Here is a 23,753-nt window from a genome sequence, read left to right on the forward strand (position 1 = left end):
CTAAAATGTTTTCATAAATTTTAATATTTCATTAAAAGAAGTGCTTGTAGCACTTCTTGCATCTCTTTACCTTCTTTACCTTATTTTAACTTAATTCTTCCCCCAGTACAGGTAATGCTGTGGCCATATTGCTACCTGAAACTGATGGAAGTTCGGCAGCCTCCTGAGAAATTAATCTGCCAGTATAAAAACCCATGAAGTTTTAGTCACTGAGGGAGGGATTTCAGAACTATATAAAAGATATGGAAGTTTATGTCACAACACCAGATGGACAGGGAACTCCTTCAGGGAACAGTAAAAAAAACTCAAAAATCACTTTGTAAAGACAGTTTCAAAGCAGAAAATTTCATTGTTGGACACAAGTTGTTTCTGAAACTAGAGGTTATAACATGACACATTTATTATGACAAAACCAAAATGCCTGCTTGCTATCTAGGATAAAAAGTCCAGCTCTTAAGACTGACCAAGCAGGTCAATATATATGTCTTCATACAAAAAATATTGCTTATTATGAAGCAGTAAAATTCAACTTAGTTCTTTCTGAAAGGAAGAAAATGTGAAGCTAATTTCAAATGGGAGAGGGACAATATTTTAAATGAAATCATTATATTTGCTTGTAGTGGCTGTCAGAAGCTGTGGAGGAGAAGCAGATTTTCCCCTTTTAGAGAGCAATGGTGTCCTAATAAGACACTGTCATGATAATTATTCCATAACTTATATTTTGAATTTCACTTCAGCTAGTTGAGATGAGATTCATTTTTTTTTCATCACAAACTTTGAAATATTCATTAATTTTCTCTATTGTGATGGCAGACACAATATTGTGTGCAGTGTCCCAAAATGTAGAAGTTAGAAGGCAATTTTCTTTCTTTGCTAAGGGACTCCTATTCTTCCGCATAGAGGATAGAAATATTGAGAACACTAATAGAAAAAAAACCCCAAAACCTCCACCCAACAACCCTGGTTCTAACACAATACAGATCTGACAAATTATATAAATAGGTAGGAGAATTATTTTTTCTAAACTGCCCCATGAAACTCTGGAAGAAAGCTTCTATGGCTTTGTCACAGATGCCATCAAAACTAAAATTGCTTTAGAACTTCTCACCTCTGATCTGTAACAAGCAGTGTTTAGGTTTAGGGAATTTGGAAAATTTTATTGATATTTATTTTTGTAGATTATTAATAACTTGACTATTTTATATGATTTCACAACAAATGTTTTTAAAGAGAGAAGTATCATGCAAGACAAAAAGCATTCTGAAAGCACAACAGACAAAATAAAAGAAGATTGTTACAATTCTGTTTTATTTCAAGATTAAAAAAATATCTCTATATAATGGGTAAAATTAATTTTATTATTTAACTTGTATTTCTGGAATTTACAAATTCAAACTTTAGGATGCAACATTTGTTTCAGAATAAATATCCTGAGAATCTGTCTTATATTCATTTTGAAAGTGTTATCTTTGAAGTTTTGATTTGATCATTACCCTCAATACTCTTGAAATTCATCTGATGTTAAACAGGAAAAACAAAGAGTGTTATTACTAATGAGTTGGGAATAATTAAAATTTTGAACAGTTAAAACTCCAATGCTTTCATTATTTTTCTTGTTCTCTTTTGCGTCTAAAAATTACTTGTTTGGACGCTGGTCCTCCGAGTTGTATCTCATATGCAATCTTGCCAAGATTGCACTGTGATTGTCCAGGTCATTAATGAATGACCCCAGTACTGACCCCATGACTACACCACTGGCCTCCAGTGGTCACAGCCCTTGGAACCCAGCAGTTTAACCAGTTCTCAGGCCACCTCACTGCTCTTTTAGACTGTTGATCATCAATCAAGAATATGTGATGGCAGACTAAAGGCAAGATTAAAAATAACAATTGTCCTCATCCACCAAGGATGACACTTTGTTGTAGAAGACAGCTTGGGCAGGCATGATTTCCTGTTCAGAAATCCATTCTGACAACTTCCAACATCATTAGGCTTATAATTTTATTACATGAATATTCGCAACTTTCAATACACTGAGTGGATGTGAAGTATCTCCTTCTAACTTAAGACACTCACATTTACAATGTTTTTTGTGAATATATATCTTTTGTCTACCAAAGGCCTAAGAGTGAGGATATTACACTTGGGAGAAATACGTTTAAACTATCTCAGCAGCCCTCAGGTCAGGACTAAAAAACTAACAGTATTTTTGGGAGATAAAACTACGTTAATGTATTTCATTTCTGCTGAATGTCTTCTGTGGATATTTTTCTGCCACAATGACTCATATTTTTGCCTTTTGGTTTTACCTGTGCATCCATAGTCCTAAGGTTCATACAGAGGAGCAAAACTAAGGTGTTCCTCAAGGTTATAAAATGTCATGCAAAGGATAAATGTTCTCCAAAACAAATATAAGCAAATTCATACGGAAAAAAGATGAAGAAAGACAGAGATTCTTCCTCTTTTCAAGTCACTTGCAAGTAATCTGCTTTTACTTTATTGTGTTGGATCAGATTTTCTATGGAAATATTAATACTGTTTTAAACACATAGTATTTCTTTATGTGCTTAGCTTGTGTAAACTGCAACTAAACTATTTCAAAGTTGTTCAGGAAACAAAGGTCATTCCTCAGCGTAAGATGCCCATAAAGTTAAAACAGCTCAATCTAACTACACTCTACCTGAGAATCAGATACAAAATATTATGGACATCAGACTGAGATGTCATATAGTTTCATTGAAATTTTCCCCAGCAGTACACAGATGTATTATATGAAGGAAGTATTTGGAAAACTGAAAATGTAATTGAGGCTAAAAACAACAACAACCAACCCCCAGAGAAACAGTTCCAACTTCAATAACTTTCCCACATCCATCTGAAGAAGGGCTCCCAAATAAAATTCAGTTCCTTAGGCTGGTATAAAATTGGGCGGATATAGGCCTCTCATTACTTGATTCATGAACCATAATCAACCAAAAAAAAAGGCTTGGGTAATATTAACTCAGATTTTAGTGTAAAAAGTAGAAATCCTCCTTGACTGAGCAACAAGTCTCACCAATAATAACAGAACTAGAGGCTGACATGGAAAAGCAAAATTCAAAAGATAAAGTTGTTCAACTGAATGATGCCCAGACAGATTCTATTGAAGTATAACAAATCAAGAACAAAATCATGAATCATGGAAGTTCTTATCAGCTGTCAGCAAAGACCAAGCACAGCCAACTCAATTTCAGAGTGGTAGTCCCTCCAGAGACCACCAACAAATATAGGAGTGACTTGTCCTTTGGCAAAGCTTGTGATGAAGAAAACCTTGTATCTCTTTCATATCAATAAAAGTGACACTATTGGAATGACATGGTGTTGAGAGCCAAAATAACTTAAGGAATCCTTTATGACTGTCCTAGCTCTCAAAACCAGGACAATGCCATAATAGTGACTTTATCTTTAGTGACAGGTGAGTGATCCCAAAGGGCAATGCCTGAAGAGCAGGTATCAGAAAAATTAACTGGGAAGCATTTCAAGTTTTATCTGAGTGGATTGTGACATGTAGCTACAGAAATAAATATTGCATTTCATCCTAAAGAACTAAAGAATCAACTAAAGAACATCAGCTAAAGAATCTGCAATAACCGTGGCAGATTCTTTGGGTACCTTTGTGGGTTTTTTTTGATATTACAAAAAAATGTGCAATGACATCTCCTAAATGGAGTTTCTCTGATACCTATATACCTCAGTAGGGTTACGACTGCATGATTCTTGAACTAGTTTTGACTGCATGGCAGAAGGGTATCTCAAAGAGCAGAAAAAAGGGTTGATATAGCAAATCTGGCCTTGAAATTGTGGGAGAACATCTCTGAGTGGAATGTGGGGGAATATGCTCCTTCTACCCAACCCTGAAATCAACAAAACCCCCATCCTGCCAGGCCCTTACAAGAGAGTATGAGCATCTTGAAAGGAAGGAAGACTTTAGAAACTACAGCCCAGTCAGTCTCACATCACTTCCTAGCAAGATTATGTGGGAGACGCCCCTAAAAATTATTACAATGTAGATATGAAAAAAAGTCAGTTGGGACAAAATAAGCATAGGATTAGTAAAGGAAAGGAGTACCAACTTGTGGTCTTGCAAAAAGAGAAGCCTGTCTCAATGCACAAGAGTGTATGTTCTTCCTCAACTTCTTAAGGGTTTTTGATGTGATCTCCTAGGCTGCATCCTTATGACTCAATCAGAGAGAGAAGCTCAACAAAGACATTGTCTCAGAAAAAGAATTTGAGGTTATCACAAAGGCACCTAAGGCCCAAACATAAACCTAAATATATGCAATGATTTGGCTGAAATTAGCAAAAGTAATTCTATTTTGATGACGATATACACTCAGAGAAACAGTGATGAAAGAAACATATTTTAGATTAGCTTTTGCCAAGATTGACCCAGGTATGGAAGTAAAACAATGTCAAATAAAGCTCTCTAAATACTTACAAGGATATTCAGTCTCTTGAGTAAAAATCTGGAGGAAAAAATACCTGAAAGAAATACTGCTTTGAACCCCACCTACAATTTCTTAATTCATTCAGAATCACATATTTTGAAACTCAAGATAAACACAAAGTTTTCAGTTTCTCATGTTCAGAAATTCATATATATTCATTATTTCTTGTTTTCTTGAAATTTCCTCAAAGACTTGGAAATTCTGTGCTCTCTAAGGATATCTCACACTCATTGTGGCAGGAAAACACACACTAATTTCAGAGAACACATTTTTAACCTTATTAATTGTGAAAAAAAACCCTGAAGTAATCCCTCCTACTTTAAGGAACAATGGGTTACTTCTTTTATGGAATGGAAACAATTTCACAAGGAGAAAACTGGATTTTTTTCAGCCCTTAAGAACTGTATGTGCAAATTGAAAAGATTAAAAAACCCAGGAATGCATTCTCAAGAAAACACCACAAACACCATATAACTTTTATTGTTATATGACAAGCTAATAAGACTGTACCTTGATTGTTTCCATTCTGAAGTGCAGTAGTATGGATGCAGTAGCATGGTAATAAAAACATTTAATTCAGAAGAACTGAAATACTGAAATAATTCAAGATCGTGCATTGTGTGATATTTGATTTCATACATCTCATTAAAGATACACTATAAAGAATAAAGTTTGCATCATAATGATGCAAATGATATAAACGTGAGAACTATAACATGGTCTGGATGAAACTTGCTGGTTTCAGGTGAGCAATTTGATCAAAACTATACAGTTAGACCATTCATAGCCAAAATGTTATTCTCTGTAAGATTCATTACACAGACTACACATGCCCTGGTTTTGGGGATATAAAGATGTCAATTCAGGATCAAATGAGCCCTTATCTGCTCAGGGTGTGATGCATCATTTTAAATTCTGACATGCAGAGAAGCCATTTGATGAAAATATAGAAATTTCTTTGGGTAAACATAGAATTAGGGGTAGGAACCCATAGTTTGGCAGACACCACTAACTGTGTATGGTAAAAGGGCAAAACAAGAGGAGCAAGGCCAGGGAAACAGCACACTTTGAGTAGCCTTCTCAATTACACAACTTCTACACAAGAGAAAATATTCATTTTAGTCAAGACCTGGCTTTTTCATTACTACCTTTGGAAAGAAAATTTTATACTGTCAGACGTAATTGTCACTAGAAGTTTTGTTTTTAAGAATTCACATACATTTGTTTTCCAACTAACTTAAATCTAAGTATTTTAGCACTTCCTTTGAATATTCAGGGTTTCAATGAAGCAATCACAAGATAAAAGGCAGTATTTCAACCTATATACAAAGTTCAATACCATTCTCTAGATAAAAGCAGTTTAAGATCTGCACTTAACACTGAATAAATGATCTTATTTGGGCATCTGGCTATGCAGCAGGCAAGTGGCCATCAGTAAGCATATGTGAGCTTTACACTAGCAAATCTAGCCATTCTCACACTTAAATTGCAGCAGCACAGAGCTCAGCTCCGCCTACCTACTCAACCGACTGCTGGGCACTCTTATCAGCAGTAATTCACTATCAGAGGTGAATGCTGCCCTCTCAATGAACATTTTTATCACTTTCAGGTTGAGCTTACTAAAAGATAGCACCAGCAAATGTGCAAGAATTCCAGTAATGCCTCCTAGCCATAGCACAGCACACCGCTGCTGCATCTCACTCTGCCCTGAGCTGCAGTGGGAGAACAGTGAAGGCCTGGCCTCCTGAGAGCTCCTGAGAGCCTCCATGGAGCTCCCTCAGAGGCCATTCCACAAACCATGCTCTGCAGTGCAGAAGAAATATACCTGTCCTGCAAAGTTACTGCTAAATAAGTCATCAGGGAATTAATCAAACAATGTCACTTTAATGGAAGTGTTCTTTTATTGGGGAATGAGTGTAGGCTTAAAGAACTAACTCTCCTTCTAGAAACAGCAATAAGTTGTTGATTTCACAGAATATTTTAACTCCAGCATACATCAAACTTAAATCGTTATTACTTAAATGGAAAAGGCAGACAAAAGCATTCCTGTCTGTATTACCCAAAGTAAACATTAATAGCTGGTGAGTGAGCAGGATGGTTGCTCAGAATATGCTGTCAATACTGGCTAGGTCACTACTGACTCTGATGAGATCCCAGAAAACCTAGCTTACTTTTAGATTTCAACAGCACTACGGTCACTTTTTTATGTACCAAAACAGCTCATGTCACACGCAGATGCCATACAGCTGTAGAAATACACTGCAGATACATAACAAAACTCTACTGCTAAGCTGGATACAGCTCCAGAGGTTTCCTTCATCATTTCCTTGTGGTATTTCTATTTGCATACAGAAGTTACTGAACTTCAGCACAACTACTGACCAAGTTGGAAGAAGACTGGAAAGTGAATCTAGTTCAAAATTTCTGCAAGATGAGAATAAAGCCTGTGTTAATACCACTTTTTTATCTAGGTGACAAGTGCCTTAAAGTTAATACAGATAAGTAGACTGAGAACTCCAAAAATATTTTACTTGAATTATTTTTTTCCAGTTAATGATCAACTCTATTTTCTGCTGGCTTAAGAATATTTACTGACAAGTGTCGTTTTTTTCATGAGCTTCACTGGACTATTGGGATCTTATGTTAGGCATCTGGTAGATTCTGCATCCCCTCTTTTACAATAACCATGCATTAAATATGCATAAAATGCATTTTTTTCTGAGATTTGTTAGCAGTGAAATGAAATTAGGACCCTACTCAAGTCTCATTATTATCACTTGAAACAAAAGTTTCCATCTTCTCTTTAAAAGAACCAATGTTCTGCAGTATGAAACACTGGGCAAGAAAATATTCCAAATCATCATTACTCTCGTGTACAGTAACAGGACATGGAACAATAATACATCCTGTCCACTCACAGAAAAGAAATTATAAAAATGCACACATCATAAGTAATGTTCTGCAGCCTTGAATGAAAAGTATGCTCTCTGCAAGGTTACTCAAATATTATAAAAGTTTTCTTTACCTAGGACAATATTGCTGCTCTATCAAATATTGCAAGATCTTCGCTTTAGAGAACAAGAGGATAAAGAGACTACCTCAAGGATTTATTAACACAAGAGCGAACTAATTAAGAGAAATGGGAAATTTTCATCTCATTTATGAATGTACTCAAGACTTATATACACAGAAGACAGATTTCAACAGACAAAATTTTCCACAAAGGAATTTAGGGTCAACATACTTGTGATTCCCGTCAAGTGTTTCAATATGCACAATAAAATTCTTTTCAGATGACTGACTGAAAGCCAACATAATATTCTACTCAGATCATAGGTAATCACTCTCGTGGTAAAAAGATGATTTTTCCAGCATTTCAATATTTTTAAAATACATTGACAATGTTAATATAAACAACATAACTGAATAAAACCAAAGGATTTAAAATTACCTACATTGAATTGCATAGTACAAAACTTCTTGCTTTTCTTTTTTTCTCTGTAATAATCTGATGATATATGATAATTTCATTTAAGCATTTAAAAGGGTTTGCTTTGAAAAATTAAATCCTAGAGACATTACACAGTATAGCAGGATTTCCTCTACCTAATGAGCAAAATAAACCCAAACAAAAATTAAAAAAATAATGAAAAATAAGAAGTCATGATAGCTAGTGATAAAAAGAAAAAAAACCATTCCTTATTTCACTGCATTTTGAACTTTTCACCACTCTTGCTTTCCTGGACTTTACATCAACTGAGAGTCAAATGCTCCATTCCCATTTCTGAGGTCATTTGAAGTATAAAATATATATGCTTTGAATCTCCTTTCTTTAGGATAAAACATTTCTTTTAAGAAGCAAGTAAGATTTCAGAAAAAAAAATGAGATAAGGAAGCCTTCACTGTTAAGATACTCTCAAAGCAAACCTCTACTGATTGCTAATCTAGGAGGTGTAAGAATTAAACTTTGTAGTTTGTGACTGAAGAGATCAGTTTATATTAGCTGCAAATTAAGAAATAAAGATGAAAAATACCTACCTTTCGGGAATGGATTTCTTTCACATATAGTGGAAGTAGAAATTCAGATATTCCTTCAAGTCGTATTCCTTTTTTAGTGACTCTCAAATTTCCCATTCCATCCTACAATCAATAATATACATATATTCACTTTAGGAAATAACCTTATCCAGAACAACCTAAAAAGAAGACAGTAGTTGGCTTAATCCCTAAAAATAATGAGTGCTCTCCCACTGTCCCCAGCTCTACTCATGATCTTGGGCAGCAGGTAGATGGGCACATTTGTAGTCAGAGCTTCACCTAGGGCTGAAGTATTTGACTGTGCAACCTGATGGTGATCTGCACACTTTCTTTCTTGGATGAACCTAGCGCCAGGGTAAAACTGTGGATCATCATTATTCTGTGAATAGGGTGAAAATATTACAATTGCTGAATTTAATTTTAAAATTGCTCAATAAAAATATTTAATTTTCTCCATGTAACATTTTTTTATGTTTAAAGCAATTTATAGCTGGAATCCAGTGCTTTTGCTTTTCCTGGTGATTAAAATACATAGGAAAATATCATGTAGGAAGAAAGAAAATAATTTTTAGTGGTTGCTCATCACTACTAAGAGCATGTTGCTGATGAACAACTTCAAAAGTGCTAATTTTGATTGTTTGTGTTTATTTATCAGAATAGAAATAGGAAAGGTGCCATTGTAAAAGTGGATGAAACAAGTAAACCACAAAATTCAATGTCCAATAAAATATAAGCATAGGAAAGTGGCATAATAAAACTTCAGCTGCACTCTTACAGGAAAAAAAACCAATTAAACATGCTTTATACTCAACAGACAAAATTATTTTGCACAACAATAGAAAGTAAAGATTTTTTATCCTGAGAATCTTGTTACTATGTTCCTGATAGAAGAGTAATTCTTCACCGTACAGCCAGTGGAGTTTAACTTGATCCACTTAAGTGCAAAATAAGCACATTTAATCTAACCACTAATTATGTATCTCAAAGCCATTGTTGACTCTAGTCTACTGCAACAATGAGAACTTGCACTTTCGTTCTGCTGGCTGAAGTGTGAGGCAAGTAACCTCTGCCTACTGGGTAAACAGCTGGGTAACAGTCCTCCACTACTACAGCTGAATTCTCAAATAATGCCTCTTAAGAAAGTGGTGATATATGTTAAAGTATTTATCTTAAGACAAGAAATGTTCATACAAATATTTTCAAATTTCAGGTTTTTGGGGGTTTTCTAACAAAAAGTGGAAAAGGAAACAGTGATACCTGTTTTTGAAAAGGAAATAAAGAAATTAGAGCTTGTCATGGAATGTGCAACCTGCATTAACAAAAATTAAATCTCTATTTGATCAATCCTATAGTAATAGAATATAAAATTTTAATAGTAAAGGATAACCTGGGAAAACACAACAAGCATGCTGTAGTTTTCACCAGTGAATAAATACTCAACAAGAATTAGGGGGTTTTTTTTGATTTATTGATTTGGATATAAACGTGTTTTCTAAATGAAAAGGCAAATTCAGTATTTCATTTTACCTGATTCTGTGGAATGTTTCTAACTGACATACATAAATTACATTTACAAGAAAAATAGGGAAGGAAGGAAAAGGAGGAAGTAAAAAATAAACAAAAAATACACAAAAATGTAAATTCAAGCTTTCAGAAAACTAGAAATGCTGATATTAAAGTTACCTAAGAAGCTTCCATCTGCTCTATCTTGCAAGTATGTTTAGGATAAAATTATATATATATATATGTGATTTACCCTCCTGAATCTCAGCTTATTCCATACAGAATTGGCACAAACTTCAATCAGCAGCTACTCACTATTTTGCTTTCACATTATTATTGTCTTTGCTCCTTATTTATTGTACTCTGTTAAAACTTTGCTGTGAAGACAGTACTGTCAGTATTCTTCTAGACTTCTGTTCACATAAGTGTTTATTACTGAAGTAATATCATTCCTCACAACTATTAATTAATTTTAAAAATACTTTCAGTAACTTTATATGGTGGTACTATTCTTATGTTACTGACAGAGACCTAAAGCACAAAAATCAATTAATTCACTATTTTTTGATACTTATCATATTTTCTCTATTTATTTTCAGCAGTGGGAAGTTAAATAGTATAGCAAGATTAAACTGTCCGGGTCTCAGAAGCAAAGTATTGATAGAGCCTACTGGGTCCATAAGGGCTTCCATTTTTCTGAGTGACCTTTCTAGGTACTCATTCTTTAGTCTTCAGCAGAATCCAACAGATTGAATGCAGACAGGCTCTGCACAAACAGAAGCACTAGCTTCAGTAAAATTACATGATTCAACATAAAAAGACAGACACTACATTCTGGAACCTAAGTCACAAAAGGTGTTATTAAAATGGAATAGGGTGACTGCAACCTCAATTCCTTGATAAACACAATAATCTTCTGGACAATTCCTGAAGTATGTAATGACCTATGTGAAATAAGTCTGACTAGTAAAATACAGAATATAGTCAGACATGCACTACTACGACATGCTTAACGAAGATGACCCCACTAAAAGAATTACTTCCCAGTATGTTTTTTTCATCAATAACCCCTCCATCAAGTTTAAACAGGGGTTGGAATAAGAGGAGTTTCTTGTTTCATTAGGTTAAAACTATGCTGTTAAAGAGAAAAATTCAAGGGTTTCCAAAATTAACACAACTTGGTTAAAAAGTAATTAATATTTAAAAGATTAATCAGAGGAAGGTCCTTCTGCTTATTTCCATAAATAAACTCCATAAAGTTTAGGTTTTCCAGGCAAATAAAACTCAGATTAGCCTTTTAGTGTGATTTGATTTTATTCAAGTGCAAAAATAGACTTGACTGAACTATGCCAGTACTTAAAACAAGTGTCAAGTTTGGTACTAGGACTGAGTGGGATGAGGTTTTCTTTCATCATAGCAACTGGCATAATAGTGAGCAGTTTTGGCTAAAACACCAGTGCTTTGGCTATTGCTGAACTGTGCTTCCAGAGTGTCAAGCCTTTATCATTTTTCCCCCTCTCTGCCCCCAATAAATAGAGTGGGGATGGCCAAGGAGTTGAGAGGGAACGCAGCTAAGCCAATCGAGCCCAAGTGGCCAAAGGCATATTCCATACCTGTAACATCATGCTCAGCAAGAAAAAGTGGTGGTACAGGAAGAAGGGGGCTGGAGAGACAAGGATTGTCTTTCAAATCTTGTCTTTCAGGCCACTGCTTGGAGACAGAGTGGGCATCAGTCTGTGCTATGTTGTGAGTGATTGTCTTTGCATCACTTTATGTCCTCTTTATTATTATTCAATATTTATTATTATTCTGTATCTTACACCATGTACAACTTTCCATGATTCTCATTTAAGAATATGAAACAAACTGTGACCCTGCCTCACTTACATTGCTCTTTTCCCTCACATACAAAGAAAAACAACCCCTTTACATCCATAAACATGTCTTATAGAGATTGTAAAAAAAATCAAACATCACTATCAATATTTTACGTTATTCTTAGAGTACATCATGTTTCAGTGATTAAAACCAGAAATTCAAATAAGAAGCTATTAAAATATGAAAACCAAGCATTTAGTTTATGCTGTTTGTCTTAAAACTGCAGCAACCTAAGGAAGAGTTTTACTGACTTTGAACATTACGTTAAAGTCAATGAAGTCCTAAACTATACTTACTATAAATCTGTGATAATGAGAGTATAAATTTGAATCAGAACATAAAAGAACTCCCCAGAAAAATATTCTGGGAGGCAAACAACAATACTGACATTCAGAGCTTTTTAAAGCTTTGACCTGCTTATAAACAGGCAGAGATTTATGTTCTTCGATGATCCTGTAAATGGTACAGAGATTAATTCACACTGTCTTTAAACAGGCAGGATGATCTTTTAAAAGATTAAGTTATTTCTTCACAATGTGCTGAGAATTCGACAAGGGTGCATTACTTATGCAGCCTGTATAATTTCTGCCCAATAAACTATTACAGCAGCATGTTTTATGACAACTACAAATATAAAGCATATGCCATGAATACTTCTCAAGAACTATGAATACTTCTCAACAAGTCAGGAAGTTGGCTAAACCTACAATCTGCAGTAGTCTGTCTACAATCTAAACTATTACAACTAGTCCTGGGCTATACATACTGCTATCTAAAGAAATATGTGGTGGTGTGCTTCCTTTCTTTTATTGTTCTCTCTATGTTTTTCTTTCTTTCTTTTTTACTTTTATTTGTTTAAGCAGTAAGACATTCTAAGTAAAAAGAAGAGGATAAGGAATTCTACACAAATTGCTGATAAACCAGAAGTGTGAAAGAACAAATTTCGCTTTCTACATAATAGAGCCAGTGCTTTGTGACATAGATGACAACAACTGGAGACCTAGGACAGGATTCACTAAGCTGGCTTAGAAGGGGCAGTTTTGAAGCCAAGCTGTGGAATATTTCAATTAGAAATAGTATTTTGAAAGTCAGTAACTCTATCTTATAAACTCACTCCACCCAGATGAAATAACACCTCCTTGCAGGAGATCAAACCCAGACCTTTAATGTTAGAAAATTCTGCAAATCTATCAATAACATTGGTATATGAAAGACATTAAAGTGGACAAAACATCTGCAATTCCTGTGTAAGACCAGAGAATTGAAAATTCCTTGGTCTGGGGAAAAGAAGTTGGAAGGCATGATGCTCCAGGTCAGGAATGAAAGCTCTCATTACGTGGGGTGAGAACAGCACTCTGATAGATCCTCCAGTAATTTGTCATGCATCTCATGAAGTGGGCAGTGAGAAGGCAGTAAAGAACTCTGCTAACTAAAATACAGGCTTTTTCCTTAGGATCGTGAACTTACATGCAGTAGCACAGTGAAAAGTGAACTGAAATGTTGGTTATTATGAGTTGACTAAAACATTAATAAATAGTATTAATAAATATATATTTCAAGTTTGCATGGTATTTTTTCTGACTCCCATAACAATAACAACATACACCAAATACATGTTTCAGTACTTTACAGCAGGAACAAACAAGTAGTTGGTGGGTCAAGAAATCCATTCTTATCAATAATATTCAAGGTTTTCAAAAGTCCTGATGTTAGGTGTGATATCCTGCATGTTTTCTGAGTATATATTTAAGCCCAAACCCTGTCTCCAAAAACTCACATTCTGAAGAAGGAATCATTACACAAAACAGGGAGAGGGAAAATGATAATAATAGAATAGGAGGGTTTAAACAAAGTGCCTACATCAGATGTCCTATACATTAATAAGAATTCAATGTCTGTTGCCTTGTAGGCATCATAGCACAAACCATACATGAAATGGAATTTGGATGATGTGGCTGCACTGGTATGAAAAAACGCAGATGAAACATCTACACATACAAACATTCCATGCCAAATAAAAAAAAGGAAGGTATCCTATAAGAAGAAAGGTGAATGAACAAATGTAGCAGTAGTGAATTATAGTGAAGATGGAAAAAGCATACTGAACTTGATAGGATGGCACAAAAAAAACAGGTAATGTAAAGGGACAGTTATAGGGATGATTAGGAAGATGACCTATATTAGCAGCTATGTTGTTGATAAAATGGAAGATGCACACAAAAGATTGGAAGGAAGATGACAAAGGAAATTATTTGTATTGTATTCACACATGCAAAAACCTGGATGTAATAAACAGAGCTGGAAAATATTCCAGTTGGAGAAAAATGGTGCTTGGATGTGATTAGGGATGTACAACTGAAGGAAAAATTGTAGGCAGCAAAAATCTTACATAAACAAAATGGGTAGTGGCATAAGCAACAAAACCAGAGTATTCTCCTGGATTACTAGGAAAGATAACTGAACTTCAACAGCCAAAACCAAAGGTAACATAAAGGCAAGCTATTCACTGGAATGGCAAAAATCTGGATTGATGGAAACACCTGCCTTCATCCATCTGCTGACAATAACAGACAGCCTCTACAATACGGACACTAAGTTGATATCAGGATAAAGCTAGGGAGGAAATTACTGTAGTACAGTGCAAGAATGTTTAAAGAGAAACAAACTAAGGAAAAAAATAACAGGAAAAACCATTAAAAAGAAAGAGAAGTCAGAGTGCTATCCAAACTAACTGGAATTAAAATTCCTTGAATACATGTTACTTTGGAATGGTTTTTGAAAGTGTGGAGTATGACCTGGTTCTTCAATTATAAACTACCTATATTAATATAAAATATATACTTATCATGACAATAAGATGAAATCCCTATTTCATGCTTAAAATTTTGATTTTATTCCATCACAAGGGGAGTTATGATATTTTTCATTCAAACATAGATGCGTCCTTTAATATCACCATTGTGAGACTACTTACTATCATCTTTGAAAGGTTGCGGCAGCCAGGAGAGGCACCTGAGAACTGAAAAAATGCAAATGTCACCCCAGTCTTCAAAAAGAACAAGAAGAAGGACCCAAAGAACTACTGACCAGTCAGCCTGATCTCAATCCCGGGAAAGGTGATGGAGTGTCTCATTCTGAAGACCATCCCTATCCATGTAGGTGACAAGAAGGTGATCAGGAGCATGGATTCACTAAGGGTAAATCATTGACGTCTTCTACAAAGAAAAAACTACCTGGAGGGATGAGGGGACAGCAGTGCATATTGCCTACCTTGACTTCAGCAAGGCTTTTGACGCTGGTCTGTCACAATATCCTTGTAGGCAAACTCAGGAAGTGTGGTCTGGATGAGTGGACAGTGAGATGGATTGAGAACTGCCTGACTCCAGAGAGTCACAATCAGTGACACAGGTTCTGGTTGGAGGCCTGACACTTGTGGTGTCTCCCATTATTCAATATTGGGAGCTGTTTAACTTATTCATCAATGACTTGGATGAAGGGGCAGATGCCTCCTCAGCAAGTTTGGTGATGACACCAAGCTGGGAGGAGCAGCCAATACCCCAGAGTGCTGTGCAGCCCTTCAGAAGGGCCTTGCCAGGCTGGAGAGATGGGCAGAGAGGAAATTCAGTGAAGGCAAGTGCAGGGTCCTGCACCTGGGGAGGAGTGACCCCATGCACCAGCACAGGCTGGGACTGACCTGCTGGAAAGCAGCTCTGTGGAAAAGTACCTTGGGGTCCTGGTGAAAACAAGCTGTGCAGGAGCCAGCAGTATTGAGTGTGAGTGTGTTTATTTTGTCCACATAAATTGCAGTTTATTTAATCCACTTCCCTGTGTTTGAGTCCTGGTTGTAATTTCAGCACAGAATCTTGAAGATAATTTAGTCATGCTGAAAATTTAATCATACATTATTCTTTTTTTTTTCAAGTGATTGCCTGACTTCAGAAAGAAAAATTAAAAACTGATATAAGAGGATAATAAACAAATATGCTCTATACAGAAGCAGACAACGTTGTTGATAAACCTGTAAAAGTATTTACCTATAAGAAAAAAAAGTACAGTCCCACTGGTTTGTTGTGTACACATATGACAATTAAAATAGAGAAGAGGTTCTGACATTTTTCTAGGAGATTTTACAAATAAGTTTTAGGACTTACCCTTATTGTGTATTCCAGTGAAATACACTGAACTAATGCAGTTTTGTCTAGATTTTGAGAAGGAAAATTGTTATTTGGTTTGTCAGTCACATGCATGAAATAGCTTGTGTTAATGCAATTATGCGTTTTGAGCTTTTCATGTTTGCACTTTGCCCTGACGCAACCAAAACTTTAGCTCTTGCGGCACTAATCTCTAAGTGGGGCAGAAGAAAAAAAAATGCTAAACAAGCATTAGTAATTATTCTGGCAGCATTTATACCTACTGAAAAATGATAAAGCATGTCTTGAACTGAGCTGTGGGTGTAGTGAAGAGGTTCTGTAAAGAATATTATTCTCTTACAATATTGCAAAGTCAGCTCTACCTTAGCTGCTACAGATGTAACGGTTTGCTTTTCTCTTGTTCTTTCCCTTAAAGGCAGATTCTATATCTTCTTTAAGCAAGTTACTATATTGCCTCTACTATCTTTAAAAGAATTTTCTTCATACATAGCCCAAAACTCTAGTCCTATAATGCAATTACTTTTGTTTGCCCTTCAGATACATTGTTGCTTAGACTAAATAATCACAGATCATTTTCTTTGTATGTTATTTTGCATCTTAATGCTTCACATTGCTCCTAGTCTGCCTTTATTGCCCATATCTCTCTAAGTAGAAAAAAAAAAACCTGAACAAGCACAGCTTGTGAACACTTACCATGGCTAAGCAGGGAAAAATAATCTCACTTGTTGATTTCAGCATGTCTGGTATTTCTGCAATATTATTCTGATTCTGACTGATGATATGCTACAAATCAGATGTTGTCATCAGAACAAATGAATTTAGATATTGGAATCCACAAAGTAGCTAGACAGTAGCTTCTCTTTTATGTGCTTATTAGAGTATGTACCCTGTCTATGAAAGGGACAACTTTTTTTAACCTCCTTAGTATGTGATGACTAGTCTATTGCTATCATAGTAGAACCACATTGCTCTAATGGTTGCTCTTTTCTAGGTAACCATCCAGTTCATACAAATAATAAAAAACTTATTCGAAAAAAAACGAATTTGCCTTCAAAATCCTTAATACCAACATTATTTTTCCCAAAAGACTTTTTTAATATTAAAATCCATGCTGCTCCATCACAAAAGACTGAGATCCATTTTAAGACAAGTTGCACAAGCTTGGACTCTCACCTGCAGATCTGAGTCCTAGATTTAAAATATTCCCTGATTTAGATTTCAGCATCCAAAGAAATTTGAATTTTAATTTCTACTTTCTTATATTAAGGCATGTGTACCTTCCTAAATATTTTGCTATACTATGACTCTGTATCCTTTATAAAAACTTAACTTACGATAACCTCATGAACCATACCATGGAGGTCCTGAAGTACCCACAGCCAAGCATATCCTTCTGTAACTCCCTGGACTGGCACTTGTATTTAGCAAAGTGTGCTTTTCTTATAACAAAACAAATATCATTAAGTAGGACCTATTACAGTGCTTCCTTGATCACATTGCAGCATTAAATAGCATCAAAGAAAACAATTTTCAAAACAGTCCAGTTTAAGGAACCTATTACTGTCAAAATGAAAAATGTTTATTTTCATGTGAGGAAAAAGTGTCGTATCAAACAATTTTACAATTCAAGAAGTGTGACTATATAACATTGCAGCCTTAATATTATCCAAGTTTAGACAGTTACTTAGTATTACAGCACCAACAGTGCAAGTTTTTCAAAAGAACTTCTACATATCTTTCACTAAACAAAACATTGCTCCATTGATACACTCAATAAAATAAATGGGACAAAGAGCAAAGTAGCTTGCTGCAGAGATCCATCTTGTGCTATCAGGGAAAAGAAAATGGAAGTGTAAGAAATGCTACAAAGTTGCTTAAAAATAGCTCCTCTTTTATCTAACAGCCTGCTCAATAGAACACTCATCTCCTAAATGATAGCTTTCAGTTCCTTCTCTGCAGTGCAAAGGGAGTAAAAATACTAACCTTCAGTTTTTTAGGGAGTGTTCAAACCACAGTGGAAATAGGACCTACCTAATCTCTTTGCATATAGCTCAGCATGGCAAAAGTCATTGAGAAGTTATCAGTTATGTTGGCAAATGGTAGAAGCCTTGTAAAGTGGATAATTTCACAAGAAAACATGACAAAAAGATGTACTGCATCATTTTGAGGGATGTTCTCAGATATAAATTTCCTACGGTGTGTCTAAACTGATCACAGAAGCACAATGAAAGATAAGCATTTGTGAATCAACACTTCAATGGCTTGCTGACCTTTGTAACAGGGAAACTTTAGAGACAGATTGCAGAAGGGACTTTAGGAAGAAGTTCAGTATCACAATTCACCCCCTTAAAAGCACAGCATCAAAATCACTGAAACCAGGGAACACAGACCTATATCTTCCAAAAGCAGAAAACAGGAATGAAGTGTCCCTGCATATTCCCTTTAGGAAACTGGCAGAAGACCTATAGACAAAGTGATGAAACAGAGAAGCCCATATGATACAAAAGGATATCAATAACATTAGGCATGAGGAATTCCAGTGCAAAAGTGATTGACCAGCTGGAAAGGAATGCAAATGCAGGAGTGGCAGACCTGGAGGCTGAAATGGACACCCTCCAAAGCAGCTGATTAAGGAAGCAAATGGTCCAATCCCCAACAGCAAATGTAGAATCCATCTCAGTCCTAGCAGGACTGAAGCTATAGGTCACTTACACCAAGAATCATGAGTTAGAGTGGATTTCAGATTCACCAGCCTGATTATTGCCTCATACAGCTGATTTGTAATGATAGTAGTAATATAACAATCTAAGGAGAGAAGGAGGTTGAAGAATCCAAATTCATGTAGTACATCTTGTGGAGGAAGAACAGAAAGGGAGCATGGATGAATCCACTTGTTTTGATGTTCAGACCAAAAAAGAGAAAGAACTGCTAAGTGACTGCAAAGGACATGTACAAACTTAAAGAGGAAAAACAAAACAAACCCCAAACAACATTACCAGTTTGGGATTTCCCTCAAAGACCAGAAGCATAAATTAGATAATGTATCTGTGAAGAGTAAACCAGAGCACAGACCTCAGTGATAATATAGGTTAATGGCTAACATCTTTTATGAATACAGTAGGAGACAGGATGAAGAGGAAGCTCCTGAAATGCTTTCTTGAGGAGTAATAAGGGTAGATAGGCACTGCTTTCCATTTGGTTCCAATTAACAGTGAATGAAGAGTGAATGGGAAGATTAAGTGGTAATGTTGAGATTGGTCACAAAAGGACAAAATTCTTGAAAGTTAGATTAGAAGGAAAATAATTCAAAGGAAAAGCAGTGCTTTTTTAAGAAGGCAAATTCAGTGAAAGGACTCTTAGTTAAAATTTCCTGGGAGATTTGCTGAAGGTGAAAAAGAAATTAGAGTGAAGTGGTAGTTCTTTAACAAACTAATTTACCCAAAGGAGAAGAAAGGCTCCTGATAAATACTGAAGAATTTTGGCAGTTATTAAGCATGTTTTTCTTGCTTTCTAAATTTCTTCTTTAGTTGAAAGGTTAAAATAAATTGGTTTTCTGTTTTAATTGGTGCACCAGTAATAAAAGATTAAGATCCTGCAAGGAAAGGATGAATGCATTTATGAATAGTTGCATAACCTAGGTATTTTCAAGCCCACTGAGTGAAATGAACTTCATCTTGAGGTATACAAAATCAGCAAATGATAAAATATTAGCTAAAAGGTGTCTACAACAGTGACATAGCTCAGAGCAGTAGAGTGCAGCAATCCCTCATTTCCCCACTTACTCCATGTTGGCTCACACTGTGGGGCAGTTTTTCTGCATGTGAAGGGGATTCCTTTTGGATGAAATTAAATCAGAAGATCTGTTCAAAGTGCAGCAACAGTCTCTAAAAGGAACAGAAAGGTCTGAATCAATGTGTGATCTGCAGCACAAGCAAGTCCCACAGTAAGTACCAAGTGCACATGCACCAACAGAATGCTTTCAAATCAGAGACCTCCTGTGTCCTTCTGCTTCTTGTACCACTTAAAAGGCTAAAGGTCTCAAGGTCAGTAACCAGTTCACACAAATGCTCTCAAGCTAAAGGTATTCCTTTATATTATATCAAGACCTCCAATGGTTAAATATATTTTCTTCTTGCTTCAGCTGCTGTATCCCTCTTCAGCACTTTTCTAATTTGCTTGTCTTACCTGCCTGCCTTTTTCTCCCTTTTTTTTTTTTTCTAAATTGACAATGATTTTCCTTTTCCATCTCTGCTTTCCCATCAGCTCCTTCAGTCTCATAGAAGATTCAATACATTGCAGTCACAGTACCAGTTCATAGTCAAGGGTCTCAGCTGTTTCCCTTTGTGTCCCTAAGTTCTGTACCTACTGTCAGTTGTCCCCAAGATTTTGAACTTCCATCTGTCAAAATGCAAAACTGCAAATCCTCTCTCATTTATCCTGCCTATTGCTCATACAAAGAAATAAGTGAGACATTGAAAGTCATTATTTCAGGGTGTCTACTTAATCACTTGCCTCCAGCACAAGACTTAAGATACCATCTCTTCCATTCTAGCCAATACCCAAACGCAAACTTAGGAAGCAACTGGCACTAGTGTTGCATTTAAGTGAACAACTAAAATAAGACTTGTTTTGATGGCAAAGGGCATGAGAAGACCCATGTCACCTCCACTAAACAGATAAGAGTATGCTCTGGCACTTGCTGAAGCAACACCAGGAAGCCTGGACAGCTGAAAGCAAGAGTCTGTAAAATAGCTTTCCTTTGGCTGTCTTTGAGCAACATGTATAACAGGAGATGTTTTTTCCAGGGCACCAGAGTAATCATAAAGTAAATAAATATGCATACCTATACTCTAGCTTTTGGGTCCTTGGTACAAACTGTCTTTTCTACTGATCTATTCATATTGCACCACAGTAGTTTTTGCTGTGTGGCTCATAATTATGCAGCCTATGAGTACAAAGTCTGTGAGAACTCATTAAGGATGGATGAGAGCAAACTGTAAAGGTGAAAACTAGAAGAAAGAATTGGCATTTATCTTTTAAAAGGCAAAAGAGTGGCAGTAAAGATCAACTTACCTGGAATCCTTTGAAAAATATCATGAACTCTACCAGAAGAGATAATCAAACAAGCTATTTGTAGGAAGCTGGAAGATGCCCCTGAGATCTATGAGATGCAAAAGCAATGAAAAACCAAAACAAGATAAGGATGACACAAGGGACAATGCAAATAAACATTAAATAATAAGGGGGAGGTGGGAAATTAGAGAGACATACAAAGGGCTAAAATTGATGCCGTTAAACTAGTGAAGAGAAAGTAAGCACACGATAATAAAATATGAAAACACTTGATTCATGCCTACTGATAATAAAACAATAAACAGTGAACTTAAAATGAAGTAACTGAGAATCAAGTGGGTGTCAGTAGAATATGGAAACTGGACCAGAAAGATCTTGCAAGGTTGTGCAATATCCATTTTAAATGATTTTAAATAACTTTTTTGACAGACATATCAAGAATGATGCACAGTTTAAGCTATGTTGCAGCAAAGGGTGGAGCAGTGGGCTTTTGGAAACCTTTTCCTGACATTCTCTCTATAATTCTTTTCAGATTTCCATGCAGAAACTATTACACACAGTACGTATCTTCACAAGATGTCTCATCTTTGTTGAGGAAATCCTAGTACAAAATACATTTAAATATCTTTTAAGCCCACTCTATAACACTATGCATATCTAAGCCACACGATTAAAGAAAAATCAAAAGATGTTAGAATACATTTAAATTTTTACTTTATTATGTTTTGTGGAATATATTCTTATCATGCTTAATGTACGTACAGTATTTTGCTGAGTCCACAGACAAATGGAAATAAGAATGTTGTTTCCATGCAACATCTTACAGATGTCCAAACGCAGCATATCTGCATATTTTTCCAAACATCATTAATACTAAAAAAAACCAAACCCAAACCAAACAAATAAAACCAGAAAAAAACCCAAACAATTTCCTCCCCCCTCCTCCGAAAAACAAAAAAAAGAAAGAAAGAAGATTATAAGAGATGAAGAATGAAGTATATCTGAATATTCAGTGATTGCCCTTTTGGTTGTTATAGGCATCATAATTTGTTCTAATAGAGCCTTTGAATCCAAACAGAAGCATATTTAACATGTAAGTTTCAAGACTTATTGCTGACCTCATTATTCAGGAAAATGTATGTACACTTGGTTTAAGAACTACACTTGCCTTGACTTTTTCAGGATTATGATAAAATTACTGTAGTGATCACCAATAATTGACAGCTTTATTGGATTGCAAGAAAACAAAGCAGCTCTTTCTAGTTAAAATAACTGACATAATCTATATCCGTGGGGTGGTTTTTGTGTAAGAAGTAGTAGAACAATGGAACAGCACAATTTCTTACTGTGCAGACAGTAAGGCAGTTTCAAGAATACCTACATAAGTTGTTCCGTAGTGCAATTAAATATGCAGGAAATTATTCACATATTTCATTTACTTATATTCCTCAACACTCTCAAGAGAAGGGTGAACAGGGTCCTTTTTTAGATACAGAATGGAAAACAAAAGGCGAAAGGCCGTGAAAACTGGGCAATAGACCGAGAGCAATCTGTTTATGTTCTTTTAACAGAAAACTGAAATGAAACCCCAGAAAGCATGAATCCAAATGTGAGTAGTGTACCACTGTGCACACTGCAAAACAAAGATATCCATAAGCCATAGTCAGACCTAAGTGCAGCTGTCAAATAATAAAGCAAGAATTACTCAAACAGAGAAAAGGGCATTAAGCTTTCAAAGACATAACATATAATATTTGATCTGCCTGGTATGCAAACCTATAAACTTATCTCACACACACCTGAAAAAGAGGTCTAAAAACCATGGAAACTTAGAAGTGTGCCTTGGATTACAGAAAATATTTTCATGCAGCATCAGTAGTGGTGCATGTATTCCTTCAGTCAACTAAAACAGCAATAGAAACACAGAATCATTGCAACTGGACTGACTGGTGTTTGACTCATCCAGCCCACTGGGTGCTCTCAGCAGCCACACCAGCTTGCTCAGGACACTGTCCACTTTGAACTCTGACTGCTTCCAAGGACTGGGACTCCACTGTCTCCCTGGGCAACCTCTTTCAGTGCCTGATCAACCTGACAGAAAAAACCAGGTGCTTTGGGTGCACTTTATTTAAATTTGAAAGCTAAGGATTTTATCTCAATTTTTTTCATTACAAAAAGAGAAAGGGAACGGAACATACTGTCAAGGCTTAAACCTGGAATATGCCAAACTAACATGAAGCTCATACAGTGAAATCAAGAGGTCCCTACTGCCTGCTGCAAGGGAAATCATGGGTCAGGTGAAGGCACTGAGATTTCTGCTGCCCATCTCTTGTCAGTATTTCAGCAAATACATGCAATATAATTTTCAGTATCTGAGTTTTAATAATTAACAATTTTTTAAAATAATATAAATGTGACAAAGGATGAGATCTAGTACTTTGTCATTTTGTTTTTCTCCCAAGAGAAAAGCAACCCTATAATGGAAACCTGGTCAAATGTGAACTTTATTTCAAACTCTTATAATAGAAGCCCAAGACTTACCATAATATTCACACAGAAATGGAGACCATAAGGAACCTGAGTTGATTTCTTCAGCAACTCAATTTTACTTAGTAATCCTTAG

General features: G+C 35.7%; 1 protein-coding gene across 1 annotated transcript in view; it reads right to left on the bottom strand.

The window, feature by feature from the left end:
- SGCZ (sarcoglycan zeta) overlaps positions 1-21,164 on the bottom strand; it is a 112,597-nt gene extending 91,433 nt beyond the window's left edge. Inside the window, exons 1-3 of the mRNA XM_031055428.1 lie at positions 21,131-21,164; positions 19,840-19,941; positions 8,526-8,627 (exon numbers count right to left, since the gene is read on the bottom strand). Coding sequence (XP_030911288.1) covers positions 8,526-8,621 — 96 coding nt within the window. The 5' untranslated portion in view covers positions 8,622-8,627; positions 19,840-19,941; positions 21,131-21,164. The remainder of the gene's footprint in view (positions 1-8,525; positions 8,628-19,839; positions 19,942-21,130) is intronic.
- Positions 21,165-23,753: the final 2,589 nt, after the last annotated feature.

This window comes from Geospiza fortis, unplaced genomic scaffold, assembly GCF_000277835.1.
Source record: "Geospiza fortis unplaced genomic scaffold, GeoFor_1.0 scaffold40, whole genome shotgun sequence".
NCBI classification, from domain to species: Eukaryota; Metazoa; Chordata; class Aves; order Passeriformes; family Thraupidae; genus Geospiza; species Geospiza fortis.